A 23024-nucleotide genomic window follows, 5' to 3' on the forward strand; every position below is an offset into this window, starting at 1 on the left:
ACTGGTCCCTCTGACTGGTCCCTCTGGTGTAGACACACTGATGTAGCATTTACAGTAAATAACAGGGTCATAGTACTAAGTATAGGTGTCTATATTGCGGCCTAACAGCTCTATATTATGGCTGGGGGTGACACTTATACTGAGCGCCGGGATCCCAACAGCCGGCATACTGAGTACCACCCGTAGACAGAATGCATTATTGTAAGCCTCACACTTCTCTCGGTCTGCCTGTAAGCCTCGCACCTCTCTGTCTGTAAGCCTTGCACCTCTCTGTCTGTGTCTGTAAGCCTCGCACCTCTCTGTCTGTAAGCCTCACACCTCTGTCTGTGTCTGTAAGCCTCGCACCTCTCTGTCTGTCTGTAAGCCTCGCACCTCACTGCCTGCCTATACATCTTGCACCTCTCTATCTGCCTGTTATCTAAGCCTCGCACCTCTCTGCCTGCCTATATGCCTCGCTCCTCTCTATCTGCCTGTTACCTAAGCCCTGCACCTCTCTGCCTTCCTCTATGCCTCACACCTCACTGTCTGCCCATTATCTAAGCCCCGCACCTCTCTGTCTGCCTGTTATCTAAGTCTCACACCTGTCTGCCTGTAAGCCTTGCACCTCTCTGCCTATTATCTAAGCCTCACACCTCTCTGCCTGTTATCTAAGCCTCGCACCTCTTGTTTTGCCTGTAAGCCTCGCACCTCTCTTCCTGTTATCTATGCCTCGCACCTCTCTGCTTGTTATCTGTGGCTGTTCTTCTATCATGTTTGAAACCAGAACACACACTGCCCCCGGCAATACGGTAACATTAGCGAACAAAACACAATCATCTGCTGAAATTGCTTCTTCTAATAAAATTCTTAAGCATTGCATTCCTCTATTCCCAGCAAAGCCGACTCCGCTGGACCTGCGAGCGAGCACAATAATAGATGAACTTCCCTTCAAGTCCCCAGTCACTAAATCTTGGTCCAGACAGACGTGAGTACAGGCCGGGGCTGCCCTGCAGGCCGGGTGGAAGTGATTTTGAAGAATACTGTATGTGTATATTGGGGTCAGTATGATTTCCCGACGGGCAGGATGCCGGCCGTCATTATACCGACAATGGCATCCCGGCCACCACTATGCCGGCAGCGGGGCGAGCGCAGAGTGTTGCTGCGTTCGGCACAGGTACTACTCACCTCCATGCTACAGGCTGTGTTTGAAAAAATAGGGTTTTAATTACTTACCGGTAAATCCTTTTCTCGTAGTCTGTAGAGGATACTGGGGATCCATTTAGTACCATGGGGTATAGATGGGTCCACTAGGAGCCATGGGCATTTGAAGAATTTGATAGTGTTTGCTGGCTCCACCATCTATGCCCCTCCTACCAGACTCGGGGGCAGATTAACCTGGAGAAGGCAAAAGGAGGTGATAAACCAGTGATATGTGCAAGGTGATAAACACGCCAGCCAATCAGCTCCAATATGTAAATTAACAGTTAGGATCTTATTGGCTGGTGCCTTTATCAACTTGCACATATCACTGGTTTATCACTTCCTTATGCCTTCTCCAGGTTAATACATCTGCCCCTCAGTCTAGAAAACTGTGCCTGAAGAGGCGGACATACTTTGGGGGATATCCAATTAGCCCCGGTAATTTACCGGGGCTAATTGTCCCGCCGGGGGCTAGCTAATTTGCCTCGATAAGCCGCGGCACGCGCCGGCTTATCGGGGATTTTGTTTCACCTGCCTCCGGCAGGCGAAGCAGAATCCCCGGAAGCAGCCCCGTTTTCATCCGAAAACTGGTCTGTTTCACACGAAAACACACAGGTTTCACTGAACCTGTGTGTTTTTGGGAGAAGGTTTTTTTTTTTTTTTTTTACAGGCGATACATCTGGATAGCCTGTAAAAAAAAAATATGTGAAACATCGGAAAAGAGTCTGAAAAACGTCCGAAAATGGCCGTTTTTCGGACCCGATGTTTTCCCAGGAATAATTGGATATATCCCCCTTTGCGTGAACGATATAAAAGGATAGTGGTGAGATTCCGAACCAGCACACACAAACAAGAAGAAAGCCATGCTAACCAAACTTGAAAACAAGACCAGCAACAACTGAAAGAAACAACAATACTTAACCAAGTAACAGTGCAGGAAGTATGAAGCACTGGGCGGGCGCCCAGTATCCTCTACAGACTACGAGAAAAGGGTTTACCGGTTGGTAATAAAAATCCTATTTTCTCTTACGTCCTAGAGGATACTGGGCATCCATTTAGTACCATGGGGAAGTACCAAAGCTCCCAAACCGAGTGGGAGAGTGCTGAGGTTCCTGCAGAACTGATTGACCAAACTGAAGGTCCTCAGAGGCAAAAGTATCAAACATGTAGAACTTAGCAAACGTGTTCAAACCTGACCCAAGTAGCTGCTCGGCAGAGTTGTAAAGCCAAGACACCCCGGGCAGCCTCCCAAGAAGAACCCACTGACCTAGTAGAGTGGGCCTGTGCAGATTTTGGAACCGGCAATCCTACCGTGGAATAAGCATGCTGGGTCGTGAGCCTGATCCAGCGTGCAACGGACTGCTTCGAAGCAGGACAATCAATCTTATTGGGATCATAAATAACAAACAACGAGTCCGATTTTCTGTGACGAGCTGTTCACTTTACATACACCTTCAAAGCCCTCACAACATCCAAAGACTTTGAAGTAGCAGAGGTGTCGGTAACAACCGGAACCACAATAGGTTGGGTGATGTGAAACGCAGACACTACTTTAGGAAGAAATTGCTGACGAGTTCTGAGTTCAGCTCTGTCTTCATGGAAAATTAAATAGAGGCTCTTGTGGGACAACGCCCCCAGCTCCGACACACATCTTGCTGAAGCCAACAGCAACAGTGTGAGGGTCTTCCACGTAAGATATTTTACATTTACATCCTGTAACGGTTCAAACCAGTCCGATTGGAGGAACTGCAGCACCAAATTGAGATCCCAAGGTGCTGTGGGAGGCACAAAGGGAGGTTGGATGTGCAGAACACCTTTCAAGAACGTCTGGACCTCAAGGAGAGAAGCCAATTGTTTCTGAAAGAAAATGGACAAGGCCGAAATCTGGAATTTTAAGGAGCCCAGACATAGGCCCACATCTACACCTGACTGTAGAAAAAGCATTAAACATCCCAGATGAAATTCCACCTCAGAATATTTTCTGCTCTCACACCAAGAGACTTATTTCTTCCAAATATGGTGGTAATACTTAGACATTACCCCCTTTCTGGCTTGGATCATAGTCAGGTTGACCTTGTCAGGTATGCCTCTCTGGGCTAGAATCAGCCGTTCAACTTCCATGCCGTCAAATGTAGCCATAAGTCTTGATAGGCAAACGGACCCTGTTGCAGAAGATCCTCGCGAAGAGGTAGAGGCCACGGATCTTCGAGTAGCACCTCTAGAAGGTCTGCGTACCAGGCCCTTCTTGGCCAGTCCGGAGCAATGAGTATTGCCTGAACTTTTTCCCTTTTTATTCTTTTGAGAATTCTTGGGATCAGAGGAAGTGGAGGAAATGCGTACACCATCTGATAGATCCATGGAGTCGTCAGAGCGTCTACCGCCACTGCCTGTGGGTCTCTCGACCTGGAACATTACCGCTTGAGCTTCTTGTTGAGATGAGAGGCCTTCATGTAGATCTGTGAATATCCCCACCGACGTGTCAAGCACCTGAACAACTCCGGGTGAAGGCCCCACTACCCCGGGTGCAGGTCGTGTCTGCTAAGGAAGTCTGCTTCCCAGTTGTCTACTCCTGGAATGAAGACTGCTGACAATGCCACTGTGTGTTTTCCTGCCCAGAGGAGAACTCTTGTCACCTCTGACATTGCTGCTCTGTCATTCCGCCATGTCGGTTTATGTATGTTACCGCCGTCACATTGTCCGACCGGACCATTTGTCCAGCAGATCGAGTTGGAAAGGTCTTGCGTGAAACCTTCCGTATTAAAGTGCCTCTAAGAGGCTACCATTTTCCCCAGAAGGCGAATGCATAGATGCACCGATATCCGTGATGGCTTCGGGACATCCCGAACCATCAAATGGATTACTAATGCCTTTTCCAATGGAAAGGAACACTTTTTGCGACTCTGTGTCCAGTATTATTCCCAGAAATGGAAGCCTCGGTGTTGGCTCTAGGTGAGATTTCGGAAGGTTCAGAATTCACCCGTGATCCCGGAGTAGTTGGGTTGAGAGGGCAATGCTGTCCAACAACCTCTCCCTGGATGGGGCCTTTATCAGAAGATCGTCCAGGTACGGAATTATGTTCACTCCCTGTTTGCGGAGGAGGAACATCATCTCTGCCATCACCTTGGTGAATACCCTCGGTGCCGTGGAGAGACCAAATGGCAGGGCCTGGAACTGGAAGTGACAGTCCTGCAGTGCAAACCGTAGATAAGCCTGATGAGGCAGCTAGATCGTAATGTGAAGGTACGCATCCTTGATATCCAGAGACCCTAGGAATTCCCCTTCCTCCAGACCTGAGATCACTGCTCTCAGAGACTCCATCTTGATTTTGAACACTTGTAAGTACGGGTTCAACGACTTGAGGTTCAAAATGGGTCTTACCGAACCGTCTGGTTTCGGTACTACAAACAAGTTTGAATAATACCCATTGTTTTACAGATGAGGTGGAACTGGAACAATGACCTGAGTCTGCACCAGTTCCTGAATGGCGTTCTGTAACGTTATACTTGCCTCTTGTGAAACTGGTAAACCTGATTTGAAGAATCTGTGAGGTGGGAGCTCTTGGAAGTCCAGTCTGTAGCCCTGGGAAATAAAATTTATGACCCAGTGATCCTGGCACAAACTTGTCCAGATGTGACTGAAGAATTTTAGCCGGGCTCCCACCCGCCAGTCTTCAAGGCATCGCGGTCCACCGTCATGCTAAAGGTTTTGAGGAAGCAGAGCTTGAACTCTGTTCCTGAGAACCGGCAGTTGCTGATTTGCGTGGTTTACCTCTTGTGCCTCTGGGGGCTCTAGAAGAACCACTAGTTTTGCCCTTAAACTAGGCTGTCCGAAAGGACTGATAATTGGAAACTGAGTAGGCCTTCCTGGCTGGGGGAGCTACCGGAGGAAGATATGTGGACTCACCCGCAGTAGCTTTGGAGATCCATTTATCCAGTTCATCTCCAAATAAGGCCCCTCCTTATTAAGTCCGCATCAGCAGTCCATTGGCGTAGCCATAAGCTCCTGGTGCGTGCGTTAAGCAAGCCTATTTCTTTTATGGCTTCCACCATAAAGTTAGCAGAGTGCTGTATATGTTGCAGGAGTAAAACAATCTCCCCCCTAGATAAGGAATCTAACACCTCAATTAGGTTACCTGACCATTTAGCAATGGCTTTAGTGATCTACGCACATGCTGTAGTGGGTCTCTGGGCCACCCCAGCAGCTGTGTACAAGGATTTGAGTGTGGCCTCAATTCTACGATCAGCCGTGTCTTTCAGGAAGGCTGCACCAGGTACAGGCAATACTATTTTCCGTGACAGCCTGGATACTGATGCGTCCACTATCGGTGGAGTTTCCCATTTTTTCCTATCCTCAGGAGGAAAAAGAAAGGATGAGAGTAACCTCCTTAAGGATTTGAAATTATCTATCAGGAGTAACCCACGGTTCTTCAAACAGGGTATTCAGTTCCTTTGACACAGGAAAAGTGACTGAGGATTTCTTTATTACATTAAAATAAGATTCCTAACACTCCTCTGTCATCTTATCAGGAATTTGCAGAACGTCTCTGATAGCTGCTATAAGAGCCTCTATTCCATGTGACAGAGCAGCACCCCCCCCCCCTCCCCCTCTGAGTCCACCTCACCCTCCTCCATGTCTGACCCTGTATCATCAGAATCAGACTGCAGGATATGGGCCAGAGTACGTTTTTGCGGACAAATGGTAGGGGTCTGAGACGCTGGTTTGGGGACTGAGTCTCTGTTCATAAACTCATCCACATACTGTCTTAAGTATTGCGTCTCTTTCTCATTGCAGGACAATTTAGTAGAAATATTGGAAATCATTCCTTTAATGGAATCCAGCCATGCTGGTTCAGCCCCGCTAGCCTGGGAAGGTACACTGCACTGAGTACACAGTAGTGAGCCCCCTGGGGAAGAGGAACACTCTGCCGTAAATAAAACACTCTTTGCCTGACATATTGTAAATGTGAAAGCATACACACACAGGAAAAGGTTGAAAGCACAATTAACCCACAAAGAGTCCTTCCAGGGAGACAGAGATATTATGGAGCCAGCACACAATGCCCGTATCGCTAATGCCAAGCTTAGCTGGGTCTTAGCTGCGCGTTCCTGTCAGTCAGCGTCTGTGTCCACTGCAGAGGGAAAATGGCGCTGGTGAGCTGCTGGATCCTCTCAGTGAAGCCCCGCCCCCTCCATGGCATGCGGGCTTCCCGCTTTTTTTAATACTGGCTGAGGTAATTTAGTGCTTAAAATGGAGCCAGATCCGTTTTAAGTCTTTATTGCCAGTGTGGGTACTGTGTACAGTGTACTGAGACTCAGTTCGCCCCCTCAGAAGCAGTGAGTCTGGAGAAGCAGTCCACCCCGGTTAGAAGCAGTGTGTCTCCGTACCCTCATGCCGCCATAGTGGCCGGCGACCCACTAACATTGACGCCGGCTTAGTACTCACCACTCTTCACTCTTCTGGCTCTGGGTGGCGACGTGCTGTGGGAAGGTACGCTCTCCGTGGTGGGGCTTGCGAATAGTTCCCTCGCAGAAAACTCTTCAGGAGCTTCCATAAGCGTGACCGGCTCCTCCGTGTCACATTTTCTAAACTGAGTCTGGTAGGAGGAGCATAGAGGGAGGAGCCAGCCCACACTATCAAATTCCTAAAGTGCCCATGGCTCCTAATGGACCCGTCTATACCCCATGGTACTAAATGGATCCCCAGTATCTTCTAGGACGTAAGAGAAATGACAGCTAGGAGCTGATCCGTTGGTAGTTTATCAGCGTGCAATTTATCTCTCTCCAAGGTCTGATAAATCTGGGCCTGTGTGTGAATTAGCAATTACAGAGATGCATTGCACAACTGTCATTCTGTTATAAGGGGTGGGTGTTAAATAGTTAATTGTATTGGTCAGTAGTTTTAAGTAGTCCATGACTGCACTGAACGCTTTGGCAGAGAGGGCGTCCTTTCCATAACGACAGGTAGGAACAATAAAGTGAAGGCACACAGTCCCTGCTGAGTGACGAAGCAGAATTTGCAATACATCTGTGTTTTTACAGGCACTCTCTGAAATCCAGCTCGTCTCAATACTGCCGCCCGGTGTCCACACAGAGTATTACCAGTACCAGCTCAGGGGACAGCGAGGAGAATTATGTTGCTATGGTAGGTTATAGTAATGTGATATCTAATAGACAGACCTCCGGATGCTGCATCCTCCTCGTTTTCTATTTACTTGTCTTGAAACTATGAAATGGGTGATTAGACCGTCATGAATAAAAGCAGCAAATGGAATGTGAAGGGTTCAGCTGCAGGGGTGAGGTGGGCATTGGGAAGATTGCCCGCTCTTAGTTTATACCAGTAAGAATAACCAGGGTGCTATCCGCTACTTATTTGTACCTGGTATCTCTACCTATAACACAGCGCGTACCAGAGAATATCCGGGTCTGTTTTGCCAGCAGCTAAATAACCTGGCAGTATGTTATTGGTTTGGGGGAAGAAAGCGAAATTCAGACATATGGGGGTAAATTTACTAAGGTGGGAGTTTTTTAGAACTGGTGATGTTGCCCATAGCAACCAATCAGATTCTACTTAACATTTGTCTAGCTGCTTCTAGAAGATAATAGATACAATCTAATTGGTTGCTATGGGCAACATCACCAGTTCTAAAAATCTCCCACCTTAGTAAATTTACCCCATGGAGAGAACATACAAACCCTTCACTGTTCAGGAATAAACCCATGGCCACAGCACTGCACGCCAGCAATGCTGGCCACTGTGCCTACTTCAACTCCTTTCAGTTGCATGCTGGGGTCCGCCCATCGCAGGGCAAGGCTGCCCAGCGTGCTACCCACCACCCACCCACTGCGATCACGCTGTAATTGCAACGCAATTAGAGCGTGGTCGCAGAAACTCTTGTAGCTTCTTGCCGGCACAACCTAGCTGCGACGGCAGGAGTCCAACCGCCATTTTTTTTATCAGAGCAGCTACGTGTCGTCACCAAGACGTCTCCAAGACTTACCCCATGAAGAAGTCTTGGAGACGAAACGCGTTGGACCTTCACCCAGAGACCTCCTGCTATATCAGTTAAGACTATATATGCTATTATTCCACATTTTACATTAGCTTATTTGCACAGACAATTCGCACTTTTTAATTGAGGATTTAACATATGTCCATTCCCTTTTTAAAAAAAAAGTTTTTTAGAACCATATTTTATGTAAAGGACTCTCATTTTTTAACTTTTACAAAAAATTGTCTCTCTCATTTGTACAGGTTGAGTATCCCATATCCAAATATTCCGAAATACGGAATATTCCGAAATACGGACTTTTTTGAGTGAGAGTGAGATAGTGATACCTTTGTTTTTTGATAGCTTAATGTACACAAACTTTGTTTAATACACAAAGTTATTAATAATATTGTATTAATTGACCTTCAGGCAGTGTATATAAGGTGGATATGAAACATAAATGAATTGTGTGAATGTAGACACACTTTGTTTAATGCACAATGTTATAAAAAATATTGGCTAAAATTACCTTCAGGCTGTGTGTATAAGGTGTATATGTAACATAAATGCATTCTGTGCTTAGATTTAGGTCCCATCACCATGATATCTCATTATGGTATGCAATTATTCCAAAATACGGAAAAATCCCATATCCAAAATACCTCTGGTCCCAAGCATTTTGGATAAGGGCGACTCAACCTGTATTGTACTTTAATTCATCCTTAATGTTGTGAAATAAATTGATATTATATTTTTATATATCTTTTATATATTTATTACACTTGGACACATACAAACACCTCAGGTCGCTTATACCCCTATCCGGTATTCCTATCCTTTGTTTTGCGGCAACTTACCATTGCCGTTTCCTTAGGGGGCAGCTGACGCCCAAACAACTGGGAGTGTTTTTTCTAATTGGGAGTCTGTGGTATCACAAGTGGCGCAGCATTCTCTTGCAATTATATATATATATATATATATATATATATATATATATATATAAAATATGTGTGTATATATAACAGAAGCAGTAAGCTCCTTTCATTTTGTTCTTAGCAAAACCCTGTCTCGGCTTCTCCTGGCCACAGCGGCACAAACAGCCCGGCGCAGAAGAAGAGCACCGGCAGCGTGGATTACCTGGCGCTAGACTTCCAGCCGGTGTCGCCCACTCCTCACAGAAAGGTACCTGTGTAATGCTGATAATAGGATCCTTCCATCCTCAGGAACATTTGGTTGTAGACTGGTGTTCCAGCCTGATAAGTTCACGTGTTGGGCATTAATCTTTCTGACCTCCCATTAGTAGATCTGTGCCATGAGGGCTCTACTAGTAATTTGTCATTTTATTAATATATCTGGGCAATGACGCCAGTGGGCACTTGACAGAAATCCTGACCACAGTAAGGGGGTAACTCAGATCTGGGGCAGCGACTTTTGCACTGCTGCGATCAGATAGTCGCCGCCTACGGGGGGAGGGTATTTGAGGGTATTGCTAACGCATGTGTAGCAGAGCTGCACAAACCTATTTTGTGCGGTCTCTGCGCAGCCCAGGACTTACTCATCCACTGCGATCACATCAGCCTGTTTGGGACCGGAATTGACGTCCCTGCAAACGCCTGGACACGCCTGCGTTTTTCAAAACACTCCCTGAAAATGGTCAGTTGACACCCACAAACGCCCTCTTCCTGTCAATCTCCTTGCGATCACCTGTGCGAATGGATCCATCGCACACACCCGTCACTGACAGGCGATCCGCTTTGCAGCCGTCCGTCGCGCCTGCGCATTGTGGTGCATACGCATGCGCAGTTTGGATCTGATCGCCCGCTGTGTGAAAACGCACACCAGCGATCAAGTATGAATTGCCCCCTGTCAGGCGCTGTTAAGGTCACTTTACGCCAGGCTTGAGCTACAGTGGAAGTATAAGTCCCAGCAGGATATAATAGCCAGTGATTGTAGGGCATTCTGACATGTATAGTTCCACAACAACTGTTTGTCCTGCCTCCAGGGCAGTAGAGAGCTGTGCCAGGCCCCAGTACTTTTGGGGGCTTGGCCTAACTGCAAGTGTCCACGCCCCCTTAGAAAAATATAAAGAAAAGTGTTTGCTGACAAGGGTGAGCCCTGGGAGCCCTTCAACCAGGGGCAAATCCAGGAAAGGGGGAAAGGAAGGGGGGGCGGGGGGCGGTGCTGGGATGGGGAGAGAAGCTGCTAACAGGTAAGAGGGGAGGCAGCAGTCCTGAACCCTTACCAGGCCCCTCCAATAAGCCCAGGCAATTAGTACCCACTCCCCTTCTCTCAGCATTCCTGCCTACTGCAACATTCAAATGATGGACAGTCAGGAACCGTAGTCCATTATGGAAGGATCTGCGCCCCGCTGCTGCGTATTTTTGCACAGTTACTTCGATCTGTCAAGCCGTTTGTTCAACAGAATCCAGGCATCTGTGGCATTTGCATATTTTTTGCACATTTGCAGCCTCAGCGGAAGGGCCCCCCCATCTGACCTATGGCAGCAGCATTGGCAAGGTGGGCTGGCATTGGCGGTCTCCCGTCACCCAATGGACCTGTAGTGACTGCACTAGTTAGTAGTTCCACCACGATCTGACCCTTGCCTGTACAAAGTAATAAAATAAATAAAATCCCCCCCCGGACAATGAAACTTTTGCTCCCCATTATGGGCCCTGCCCTGTAATTACGTCCTGTTATACTTAATAACCAGTCTGAGTTCATCTAGTGATATCTGCTCTTATGTCTGTATTGTTACAGCCTTCCACATCCTCTGTAGCGTCCGACGAAAAGGTGGACTATGTTCAAGTGGACAAAGAGAAGACCCAAGCCTTGCAAAACACCATGCAGGAGTGGACGGACGTGCGCCAGTCTTCAGAGCCTGCCAAGAGCGGAAAGCAGTGATATATACCACCCTGTGGGCACTTAGAAGGGTTAGCGAGCTGGAATCTTGCTGGGGCTGTACCAGCTGACTGCGTTGGACGAATTTCATGCTGCTGTTTCCTTAGCGTGACTGCCTTCACCAGTTACCCAGTGTGGGGGTGTCTGCTTCTGTGCAGGATACTAAACACCTTGTAGGTTACCAAGGACGATGCTTCAGCCTTAACACTTACGTATTTATCACTTCAATGAACTGCAATTTGCATCTGGGAACCTGAAGGCGATTAATAGATAAAATAGCTCTGAGTATTACTTTTGGATTTAAAGTGCACCTACTACATTCAGACAGTGGAGGGAGCCATATCAATTCTTGTGATGTCACTGGCTCCTAGTGAGTGCATAGGCTGCTTACTCAGTGATGTCACTAACTCCTAGTGAGTGAATTGGCTGCTTTCTCAGTGATGGCACAGTTTCATAGCGAGTGGATAGGCTGCTTTCTCAGTGATGTCACTGGCTCCTAGTGAGTGCATAGGCTGCTTACTCAGTGATGTCACTAACTCCTAGTGAGTGGATATGCTACTTTCTCAGTGATGCCTTTGGTACCTAGTGAGCGGATTTGCTGCTTTCTCAGTGATGTCATTTGTTCCTAGGGAATTGATAGGTTGAACTGTCAGTGATTCACCTCTTCTTTGTGATTTGCATTCACAGTGATGTCACTGACGCCTAGGGAATTGATGGGCCACATTCTCAGTGATGTGATTAGTTGCTCTATTCCCATGGCTAATGGCTAAACCCATATAATAGCTCCCTCCCAGGTATAGGCTACTGGTACATCTCAAGGCCATCTCCTAAGAAGAACCTTTGTTTTAGGGACAAATCACACTCACTATTTTAGATGTGCCTTTGAATTTATACTATTAACTTCCTCCGGTACCAATGGCAAAACCCATTGGTGACTATTTCCGAAAACTACTGTACAGGAAAAACATTCTGTGAGCAGGGGATGGAACACAATATTGCCGGGCCCCATAACTGCCCCATCACCCAGGGCTCCATACCCTCTGCAACAGTGGTATTTGCCACTGTAGGCCTTGGCAACCAATCAGATTCTAGCTATAATGTTGATAGTGTAGTGTAGAAAATGAAAGCAAGAATCTTATTGGTTGCTGTTGGTTATGCCATACTTCCTGTGCACTGGTTTTTGTAGATGTGTCCGTCTGTTTTGTTGTCCTCCCACAAATATTCCCTGGAGAGAAAGGTACCTACTGCTTACTCCACAGAAGATGTGTCTGAACTAAGTTTAAAAAAAAGTGTTGTTTTTTTTGTTGGTTCTTTTTTTACTTTTATAATAGTGTGTAAGAAATGCAGAAGCTGTGTAGGCGGATGGTTGTCTAGTGATTGTTTAAACCACTAGCAATAGAGGATGAATGGGTGCTGAAAGGGAAATCTTAGGACTGTTACCCAAAAACATCCAATCCACTGGCTACACTGATGTGAAACCTCTACATACATGCCACTAAAACACGTGTTTGTGGTAAAGATATTCCATGTTGTGAAGTATGTAACCTCCTTGGTATGGTCACCGCACTGGGAGACCTCTCAGAGAACTGGTGCACAGGTATTTATGCCGGTGCTGTAACCATAACAACCAATCCTTTGGCTTGAAAGCAGCTGACTTGTTGCTATGGTTACAGTAGTTGCATGCACCAGGTTGTCATCAATGTCCTCATTGACCATCTAAGTATTAGGACTTTGTTTATTTGTGTTTTTTACTCTTTGTATTCATCATTATTATGTGTGTAGTAGATGGGTTACAGCCCCAAGTACCTGCTGTTTGTGTGAGGCCATCTGGTTGTCCTCATTATAGGTAGTGAAACACTGTGATCTTATTATATTTATATATTTTAGTCACCTTATGGGTAATGCGCCACTGCTGCCACCTTGTGGAATGCCTCCAAATTCCTTTGCTCGTATTTTGCCCCTTGGGGCATCACTTTGTCACTTTTTAAATTTTTAGACCTTTAAGCCTCAGCTGATTCTAATTCTTTTTGGGGTTTTTTACGATACACAACTTAGGTTATAGATACAGTTAAATTTTTCTGGGGCATCCTGACGTCCATTTTACGGTCTTTTACTGACACTTCCTTCCTTTCTCTTTTTCTATTTTTAATTCGGTCTTGGGCATTTATTGGCGAAGTGTCGTGCTGTAAAACCCAGCGCCTCTGTACGTGTTTATTCCCGAAATGTAAAAGGGCAAAGCTTTTACTGGCAATGCACGGCTACTAAAATCCTTGCCCTATTATATTCTGAGCACAAACGGGTTTTACAACCCAACGCCTCGTAAGTAAACCCCTTGGTGTCTGAAGCTGTATCTCATTTTTGTGTCGGGACAGAGTTCTTCCGGGATGTATTTTACTTTTCGGAAAAAATATAAGTTGTTTTTATACCATTTGTTGTTGTTGTTTTTTTTTTTTTGTAACTAGTCCCTTTAATTTTATTACTACAGGGGAGATGTTTCAATCCTTGGAGAGAGATAAAGTGAAGAAGTTGCCATAGCAACCAATCATGGAACAAAGTTTCCATTTATCATTAATCTTACAAAGTCTGTGAAATGACAGGAGCCGATTCTATGGGCAACGTCCGCATTCTCTCTCTGGCAAAGGGGGGATTCAGCTGTATGCGATGTGCCACCGGAGATGCGGGCTGCGCACATATATCAGTTACGGTAGTAGCGACTTAGCATGGTTTCCCTCGCATAATGGAGGAACATTATTCTATTGTAGTGTATAGTGAAGGATGATGTGAAAAGTCAGTGGGGTATATTTACTAAAGTCAGTGGCGTCAGCGGGGTCAGTGACATCCAGTGCGGGCAGTAGACCCACACCCAAGTGCCCAAGAAGGGGCATTGGTATCTTGGGAAGTCTTCCTGTTTGCATCACTCTAGGCTGCCCCTGGAGATTCTGGCTGCACTCCCAGATCCTCCCCAGTGGCAGGAGGCGGGTGCTGCAGACAATGGGGTGTATTCAATAGCGGTCGGAAGCTGCCGTCTTGTCGGAAAGACTGCAGTTTCCGTCAGGTTTAGGTTGGAAGGGGTTCCGACCTATTCAATGCCGGCTGATTTTTTTCGGGCAAGTTGGGAATTCCCGACTTGTCGGAAAACACGTGGATAGTCGGATTATCTGCGGATCCACGTGTTCTGCGTCCAAACCCGACAGGTTTTTGGCCCCTGTCCGACAATGTCAATCCGACTTTTTTTTAAAGTTGGATTGACATTGTCGGAACTGGGGAGATGAGACGGGTGCGCGGGGAGAGGTGAGTAGTGGCAGCCTCCCATCAGCATGGCAGTGGCGGCAGCAGCAGCGGACACCGCCGGCAGCAGACGTGGCCGCTGGAGGACACAGCAGCTGCATCTCTGCCTCCCAGCAGCAGCACTGCAGTGGCAGCAGCATGGACGGATACCGCTGGCTCAGCAGAACCGGCCGCCGAGTACACAGCAGCGGCGTCTCTGCCTCCCCATCCTCCCAGCAGCAGCACTGCAGTGGCAGCAGCAGGGACGGACACCGCAGGCTCAGCAGACCCTGCCGCCGGAGGACACAGCAGCGGTGTCTCTGCCTCCCCGGGTACTGACAGTTGTCGGGAGCGGCCAAATCCGACAGCCGGATTTGTCCGCCTCATTGAATACTGACCTGTCTGGTCCTTTCCGTTGGAAAGGCCCCGACAGGTATGGAATACACCCCAATGTCTCACTGCAGCACCTGACTCCTGTCACCAGCATTTTGGTGACACCCAGGTGCCGCTTGCACTCCCTTGTGACACCACTACTTTAAGCTTCTAAAAGTGAATAGTAGTTATGTTTGCCATAGAACCAATCAGATTTTAGCTATCATTTTTCTAGAGAGGCTGTGGTTGCTATGGGCAACATCTCTACTTGTCTGTTTTTTAGCTTTAGCAAATGTATCTCAATATCCTTTCAAATTCTTTCAGTAGGGATCAGCTAAATTCAGCAGCTCACAAGTAGATAGGTTAGAAATAATCTTGTATCTGTTTATTTTTCCAAGACAGGTAGGAAAAGTGCTTTACAGTCCTTGACCATTGAGTGAACCAGATATGAAGGAATTGAGGCGCACTTCCACTCATCTGCTGCCTCCCCATCCATAATGCCTGCACTTTCTATATAATTGTGTGGCTGGCCATTATATGTCGCACTGAGATTAAAGTGAGATCAGTTTTGCACTCAGTGTAATGACTGTAGCTGTATTTGTTAGTGGACACCTGCCGTTGCCTTTTTCCAACCCCACCTCCCAGCCAAAAATATTTGGATGTGGCTCCTATTTCGATTTTAAAAAACACGGACATAACCATTTGCACACACTGGAGGCAGCCATCTTGCTGGCTGCACCACTATTATTTGATGCACAGAGAACCAGTGGCAAAACTCGCCCATTTTGTGGATGCTGCCATTTTGCGAGATGAATCAGTGTTCAGAGAATGCAGCATTAATCAAGTCACGGGAACAAATAATGTTATTTAGGAAACGAGCCATAAATAGGCTGCATACTCAGTGTTCATACAGCTCACAAAATGGCTGCACCCAGGAGTCCCTGAGTGACTGCTTTCTAGGCTGTGTTCTCCCAAAATGGCTGCCTCCGATGTGTTCAATGTAAAATAAAGGTTTGTTACACTGAGCTCTATACTGGCTTCAAAGGGCAGAAAGTTGCCTGATGTGCATATTGCCTATGCGTCAGACAAAGCACTGTGGTCTGCAATATCCAAATATGTATATAAGCGAACACACATATTTTATATTATATTAGCACTGACAGACTATGCTAGTTTGTCCTGTAAGTCCAGACACACTGTGATTCCAGCATCTGCTCCCAGCTCATTGCTTGTTCCCACTGGCCTTTACAAGGAAATTATCACCAGGGGGTAAATTTACTAAGATGGGAGTTCTATTTAAGATGGGATGTTGCCCATAGCAACCAATCAGATTCCATGTATTATCTTCTAGAAGGTGCTAGATAAATGAGAAATAGAATCTGATTGGTTGCTATGGGCAACATCCCATCTTAAATAGAACTCCCATCTTAGTAAATTTACCCCCAGGAATCATTGTGTAACATATTGTGTAAAAACACTGTGAAATAAACCCCCCCCAGGAAGATCACTTCTAAAAACTGATGCTGAGGTAACTGCTGAAACGCTGCTGTAACTCATAGTAACGTTGCTGTAACATGTAGTTATGCTTCAGTAACCCATAGCAACATTGCTGTGTCCAGTAGCAACTTTCTAAACTGTCCTACAGTATATGGCAACTGGAATCTGCCTGCCTGCTCTGTGTTACAGAATCTTTTTTGCACGGCACCAGTTTCCATAAATAATATACCCCATTGTTATATTATTAATTTTGGGACATTTCTTAAACCTGGTTCTTCAGCAGCGATACAATAAAAATGCTGTAACCCATAGTAACCAATTCAATCATTATTTTTGTAGTACAGCCTAGAAAATGAAAGCAAGAGTTTTGGTGGCTACAATCGGTTGCAGGATCATTCTTTGCGTGACTACCTATGCAATCATTGCTGCTATTGTTATCATACCCCGCAAATGAATAGGTTTAGGTGCCATACCGCCCAACTGTACCGATTTAAGTGGGACTGTCTCAGATGTAGAGGACTCACCCACCGACCCAACTGCCAGGACTTTTTGTACCAGCTGCTGGTACTGTTGGTAGGTTAGCTGTTTTACCAGGGAAGGGGGATGGGTGTGACCTGGCTCCTCACAGGGGAAAGGCACGCCCATGAGGTATGTGGCCACACCTCTTTTTCAGAGGTGCATCGATTTGGACAGTATCAAGCCTTGGAGTGTGATAAATATCAAGGTGATAAAATACCAGCCAACCAGCTCCTAACTGTCATTTTTCAAACACAGCCTCTAACATGACAGTTGGGAGCTGATTGTCTGGTCCTTTATCACCGGGATATTTATCACACTCCAAGGCTTGATAAATGGACTCCTGGAATTGGCATATGTTGAATATTGTACTGCCAGCATGTTGGAGATCCTCAGATTGGTAAAACTCCATTGACCTTGAAAGCGGCTCACAATTTTCAAGCATTATGTGACAGCAGCACAGATTATTTCAGCAGAAGAGTCCATTCATCCAAATAAAACCACTGTTTTTTTCTTTTGAAATACAAAGTACGGAGAACAGGCAACCTATGGCTCTACAGATGTGGGTGACCTGCAAGTTCCGCACTCTAATTGGCATGGCGTGCTGGGACTTGTAGTCTTACATTAACTGTAGAGCCAGAGATCTGATCCTATCACTGTTAATGTATTATTAACCTTTAGTAACCCTGCATCTATAACATTAATTAACCTTTTAGATGCCAGAGCAGAAGTGGAACCACACTTACTTTGCAGTACATAAAGTCCCGGATGCCTAAGGGCCACTGTTTCAGAAGTATCTCTGCGCCTGACGTGCAATGTTGTTACAACCCGGAATGTATAGCGTGTAATATTAACAGATCTGTGTTTCTAATTTACCAGTCGTTGTGAAGTAACCGCATAAATTATTAATTTATTCTTTTTTTTTTTATATTGTCTTTGACTATTTTATTTAAGTTCTATGTAGATCTTTGTCATTTGTTTTGTTTTTTTAACATAGGTTTGTTTAGTATGTTTTTATTTACAATGTCAATAAACATGGTACATATTAATATACATTCCTGTTTCCTGTGTTCTAGCTGTGTAGAGTCTGAGTTTACAGGAGTTGGTAACAACAATAGATGATATAAAACCGAGAATTCGTCATTGAAAATTGCAAAATTACAAAATATTTGGAAGACCAGTTGGGATAAATCCCAGGAGGACAGACTGTGGAGATCTGCGTTCCAGCACCGTAACACCACATGCCCAGGAGAAAGTGCTGGGCTGCCTTCTGTCCCCTTGGGCAACGCTGGATCATACACTGGGGTGTCATAACTGTGTACAGGGAAGACTGGCAGGAATTATTGTACTTACACGGACACCTCACTTCAGCCATATCTAACAGCCAGGGCCGGATTAAGCCTTGGGGGTGCCCGGAGCACTAAAGACAGGAGGGTCCCGGTGGAAGGTGGGGGATGTATATTAGATTGTGCATACCTCCCAACATGTCCTATTCCAGGAGGGACAAAATGCTCTCTACCTGGACTACCCACTTAATATACTGTATGATTGGCGTCACCTGTGTTGAACTATGTAATTGATAAGAAAGGTACCGTATATACTCGAGTATTAGTCGACCCGAATATAAGCCGAGGCACCTAATTTTACCACAAAAACCTGGTAACACTTATTGACTCGAGTATAAGCCTAGGGTGGGAAATGCAGCTCTAGCCGTACACAGCCCTCATACTGCCAGATATGCCCTCATAGTGCCAGATGTGCCCCCACAGTGCCAGATATGCCCCCACAGTGCCAGATATGCCCCCACAGTGCCAGATATGCCCTCACACTGCCAGATATGCCCTCACACTGCCAGATATGCCCCCACGGTGCCATATATGCCCCCACGGTGCCAGATATGCCCTCATAGTGCCAGATATGCCCCCACAGTGCCAGATATGCCCTCATACTGCCAGATATGCCCCCTCAGTGCCACATATGCCCCCCCCCCCCCCCCCCAAGTGCCAAATATGCTCCCCCAGTGCCAGGTACAACTTACCCTCCCCGCTCCCCCGCTGTTTTGTGAAGGAGGGCACAGCGCGCACCTCTCCTGTGTGTCTCCGGCGGCAGGTCTGTTAAATGAAGTGCCGGTTCGTGAGCCAATCAGAGCTCACTAACGGGTACGTCATTTAATAGACCCGCCGCTGCCACCGGAGAAGCAGGAGGGACACAGGAGAGGCGCACGCTGTGCCCTCCGTGTCCCTCCTTCCCAGGCACTGACTCGTATATAAGCCAAGGGGGCTTTTTCAGCATAAAAAAAAGTGCTGAAAAAGTTGGCTTATACTCGAGTATATACGGTAGTTCAACACAGGTGATTGCAATTATAAATTAAGAAGGAGGTCCAGGTTTAGAGGATTTTGTCCCTTCTGGAATGGGTCATGGTGGGAGGTATAGATTGTGTATATATTGCATTTAAACCAAAGGTGTATATTAGTTTTAAACTAATAGTTTAATAATGCCCGGGTACTGTTTATAGCTCCACCTAATTGAAAGACAACTATTATATAAACTTTTCTTGTAGTGGAACAACCTTTAAAATACACATAGAAAAATAAAATAATTTATCTTGTCACATGCAAGAATAGCAGCAGCCGCTGTACTACTTACACACTGGGACAGGACTCAGGCGGACTCTATATGTGTGTATCTCTAGACCCAAATGGTTTTGTTGCATAACAGTTTACACAGGACTCAGACACCAAGGCGGGGAGGATGAGAAGCTGGGATCCCTGTGTCACTTACAGCTCTCTCCACCCTCCAATCTCTCCTCTGGTCAGAAAGCTCCATCTATAGCTCATGAAACATGATATTCCTGTGTCTCTGCCTGCACTGCATACTGTCCTGCTCGCATTAAGAGGAAAAGCTAGTGATATCAGTGTGCTTTGGCTGGGGGGCCCCTGACAAAGGGGGGCCCAGGGTACAGTATGCCCTGCATCCCCCCCATATCTGGCTATGCTTACAGCCCTTCATTAACAGAGAACAAGAATAAAAATACATAAGAATCCTCAGTGAGAAAATGGCATTTATCAGATTGCTTTACCTCACGTTTCCTGCAATCACAGAATAAATGCAGCACAGACACAGACGTAGGATGGGCTGTCCATCAAATGGTTAACATTGATGGTCTCAATCGCTATCAGTTTCTAGGGTGCAATAGAGAAATCATAGACTCTGGTTGCTACGGGCAACATCACCACTTTTCTGTCACTAGAATCCTCACTTGATAGTGGGGAGCCAATCGGAGAAGGAGGTTATGGAAAGGAGGGGATATGCACCATGTAACTTAAAAAAAAAAAAAGCTTCAGCACAATCAGATCTGTGCCATTGATGGAGGAGAAACATTGGACCTCCACCATAGATGGTAAAACCATCTTGCAGCCATAGCAAACTATTGATGTTTGTTAGCCATTCATGGTCAGTGATTGACCCTAGGGGAAACTTTCTTTCCCTGGTATGTACTCATCCAGCCATTCACCACACTGTGGGTCCCATCCTGAGTCGTATGTGCTGCCGATGTTAGACACAGTGGAGCAGTATTTTAATTCTGCGCATGCATCCAGATATCGTGTGCACATTGCTAGAGTGTGATCGCCAAAAGAGGCAGACAGGGACGCGGCTGCACCTGAAACAGCTCCCTATAAATATGAGAAACTCAGGTGATGCATGTGTCACACCAGTGGCGTAAGTTCGTCCCAGTTGCCCGGAGTCGAGATAAATATTGGTGCCCCCCTATTTACTATATTAAGATAAATATATGTATGTAGATGTGCGTGTATATATATATATATATATAGTGTGTATATATCTCCTATATAATAGCCCAGATCTGTGACTTTGTGATTCATTTGCTAATGCTGGGTGGAGTCACAACACTGGGCGGAGTTAGTCAAATGAGTCACAGATCTGGCCAAATCTATAGGAGACTAGGAGCAGATAGTATGGGCATGGCCAGGACCGTAACGACGTGTGTGCCAAGTGGGCTTGGCACACAGCGCAGTTGCCCTGAGGGCGCAACGGCCAGCGGCATGTAATGAGTCAAATTGACTCATTACATGCCGCCTCTGTGTGCGCCGCCGCCGCGCTGTGGAGGGGAAGACAGAAGCGCCGAGCAGCGGAGAGAAGGAGGAGGAGGTAGGGGGAGCAGGGAGCCGCAGCAGCGCTATTTGATTGGTAGTAAGCGCCGCTGCAGCATCCCCCTCTCCTTCTGTATTGGCTGCCCGGCGCTGCTATGGATGCTGGGATGCGGTTCCTCTATCCCAGCATCCACAGCAGCACCGGACAGCCAATACGGAGGGAGAGGGGGATGCTGCAGCGGCGCTTACTACCAATCAAATAGCGCTGCTGCGGCTCCCTGCTCCCCCTCCCTTCTCACCTCACTGCCTGCACCGAGGGAGCTGCACGAGGAGCCTGTCAGGTAAGTCTCTCTCTCTCTCTCTCTTTTAGGGGGACACCGTCTGCCATAATGTGTAAAAAGGGGTCCTGGCTGCCGCAATGTGTAAAAAGGGGGACTGGCTCCCACATTGTGTAAATAGGGGGGCTGTCTGCCATAATGTGTAAAAAGGGGTCCTGGCTGCCGCAATGTGTAAAAAGGGGTCCTGGCTGCCGCAATGTGTAAAAAGGGGGACTGGCTGCCGCATTGTGTAAAAAGGGGTCCTGGCTGCCGCAATGTGTAAAGAGGGGACCTGGCTGCCGCAATGTGTAAAAAGGGAGCCTGGCTGCCGCAATGTGTAAAAAGGGCGACTGGCTGCCGTAATGTGTAAAAAGGGGGCCTGGCTGCCGCAATGTGTAAAAAGGGCGACTGACTGCCGTAATGTGTAAAAAGGGCGACTGGCTGCCGTAATGTGTAAAAAGGGGGCCTGGCTGCCGCAATGTGTAAAAAGGGAGCCTGGCTGCCGCAATGTGTAAAAAGGGAGACTGGCTGCCGCAATGTGTAAAAAGGGGGACTGGCTGCCGCATTGTGTAAAAAGGGGGACTGGCTGCCGCAATGTGTAAAAAGGGGGACTGGCTGCCGCAATGTGTAAAAAGGGGGACTGGCTGCCGCAATGTGTAAAAAGGGGGACTGGCTGCCGCAATGTGTAAAAAGGGGGACTGCCGTAATGTGTAAAAAGGGGGCCTGGCTGCCGCAACGTGTATAAAGGGGGACACCGTCTGCCGTAATGTGTAAAAACGGGGACGCTGTCTGCTGTAATGTGTAAAAACGGGGACTGTCTGCTGTAATGTGTCAAAAGGGGGACGCTGTCTGCTGTAATGTATAAAAGGGGCTCTACCTGGTGTAGTGGCGCTACTGTGCAGCGTAATTTGAATAATGTAGACTACTGTGCACCGTAGTATGAATTGCTATTATTTTGTGGTCACGCCCCTTCCCCATGAAGCCACGCCCCTCTAAATTTTTCGTGCGCCTGCGGCGCGCACTGCCCCTGTCTTACATGGGAGGGGGGGGGGGCGCCACTGTAGTTTCTTGCACACAGCGCTAAAATGCCTAGTTACGGCACTGGGCATGGCACAGGCAGGGGTGCATACCTCCCAGCTTTCTGCAGGAGCTTTCTTCAGACAGAAGGAGGGACACACACTCTGCGAAAAGGGGCGTGGCTTCACGGGAGGGTCCCCGTTTTCGTCACTGAGGGGGCATGCCCTGCGCTCTGTGAGCTGCTGGCATGCCCCCAGGGGCTGGTTATGAGTCCGGGGGGCCCAGGGCACTTGAGACAGGGGAGCCCTATCTCATTGCTGTGCCTGCTGTGGGTTGGGGGCGTGGCCTAATCGCGGGACGCGCGACCACGCCCCCTTATGCAAATTCCGATTTTTATTTTTATTTTTTTAATGGGATTTTGGCCCCTCAGCTAGGGCTAAATCCAGACGAGGTGGTCGCTCCCCTCTGCACACCCGCACAGGCAGAAGAAAGCAGGGAGACTGCTGCCTCCCTGTAACACCACAGACCTGCCAACACCATACCTCCCAACTTTGGCCGCTTTGAAAGAGGGACACATGCGCGGCCGCGCTCCCGAAAAAGGGGCGTGACCTGTGAAAAGGGGCGTGGCTTCGCGGGAAGACCCGCGATCGCGAGCCACGCCCCCGATTTCGTCACTGAGGGGGCATGCCCAGCGCTCCGTGAGCCGCTGGCATGCCCCCTCTCCCTCTGTCTACAATGAATAGACGCTATGCGCATGCGCACAGCGTCTATTCACCGCTGCTCTGCGAAGCAGGGCAGCGAAAGACTGAGCCTCCCAACTGCCCCCCCTACCGCGGGACACTACGGCCCGCGGGTGGGACA

General features: G+C 47.3%; 1 protein-coding gene across 1 annotated transcript in view; it reads left to right on the forward strand.

Moving 5' to 3' along the window:
* Positions 1-16042, forward strand: part of GAB2 (GRB2 associated binding protein 2) — a 229890-nt gene extending 213848 nt beyond the window's left edge. Inside the window, exons 7-10 of the mRNA XM_063951316.1 lie at positions 874-964; positions 7218-7320; positions 9224-9349; positions 10925-16042. Coding sequence (XP_063807386.1) covers positions 874-964; positions 7218-7320; positions 9224-9349; positions 10925-11068 — 464 coding nt within the window. The 3' untranslated portion in view covers positions 11069-16042. The remainder of the gene's footprint in view (positions 1-873; positions 965-7217; positions 7321-9223; positions 9350-10924) is intronic.
* The last annotated feature ends 6982 nt before the right edge of the window (positions 16043-23024 follow it).

Source organism: Pseudophryne corroboree, chromosome 2 (genome assembly GCF_028390025.1).
Source record: "Pseudophryne corroboree isolate aPseCor3 chromosome 2, aPseCor3.hap2, whole genome shotgun sequence".
Classification (NCBI taxonomy): Eukaryota; Metazoa; Chordata; class Amphibia; order Anura; family Myobatrachidae; genus Pseudophryne; species Pseudophryne corroboree.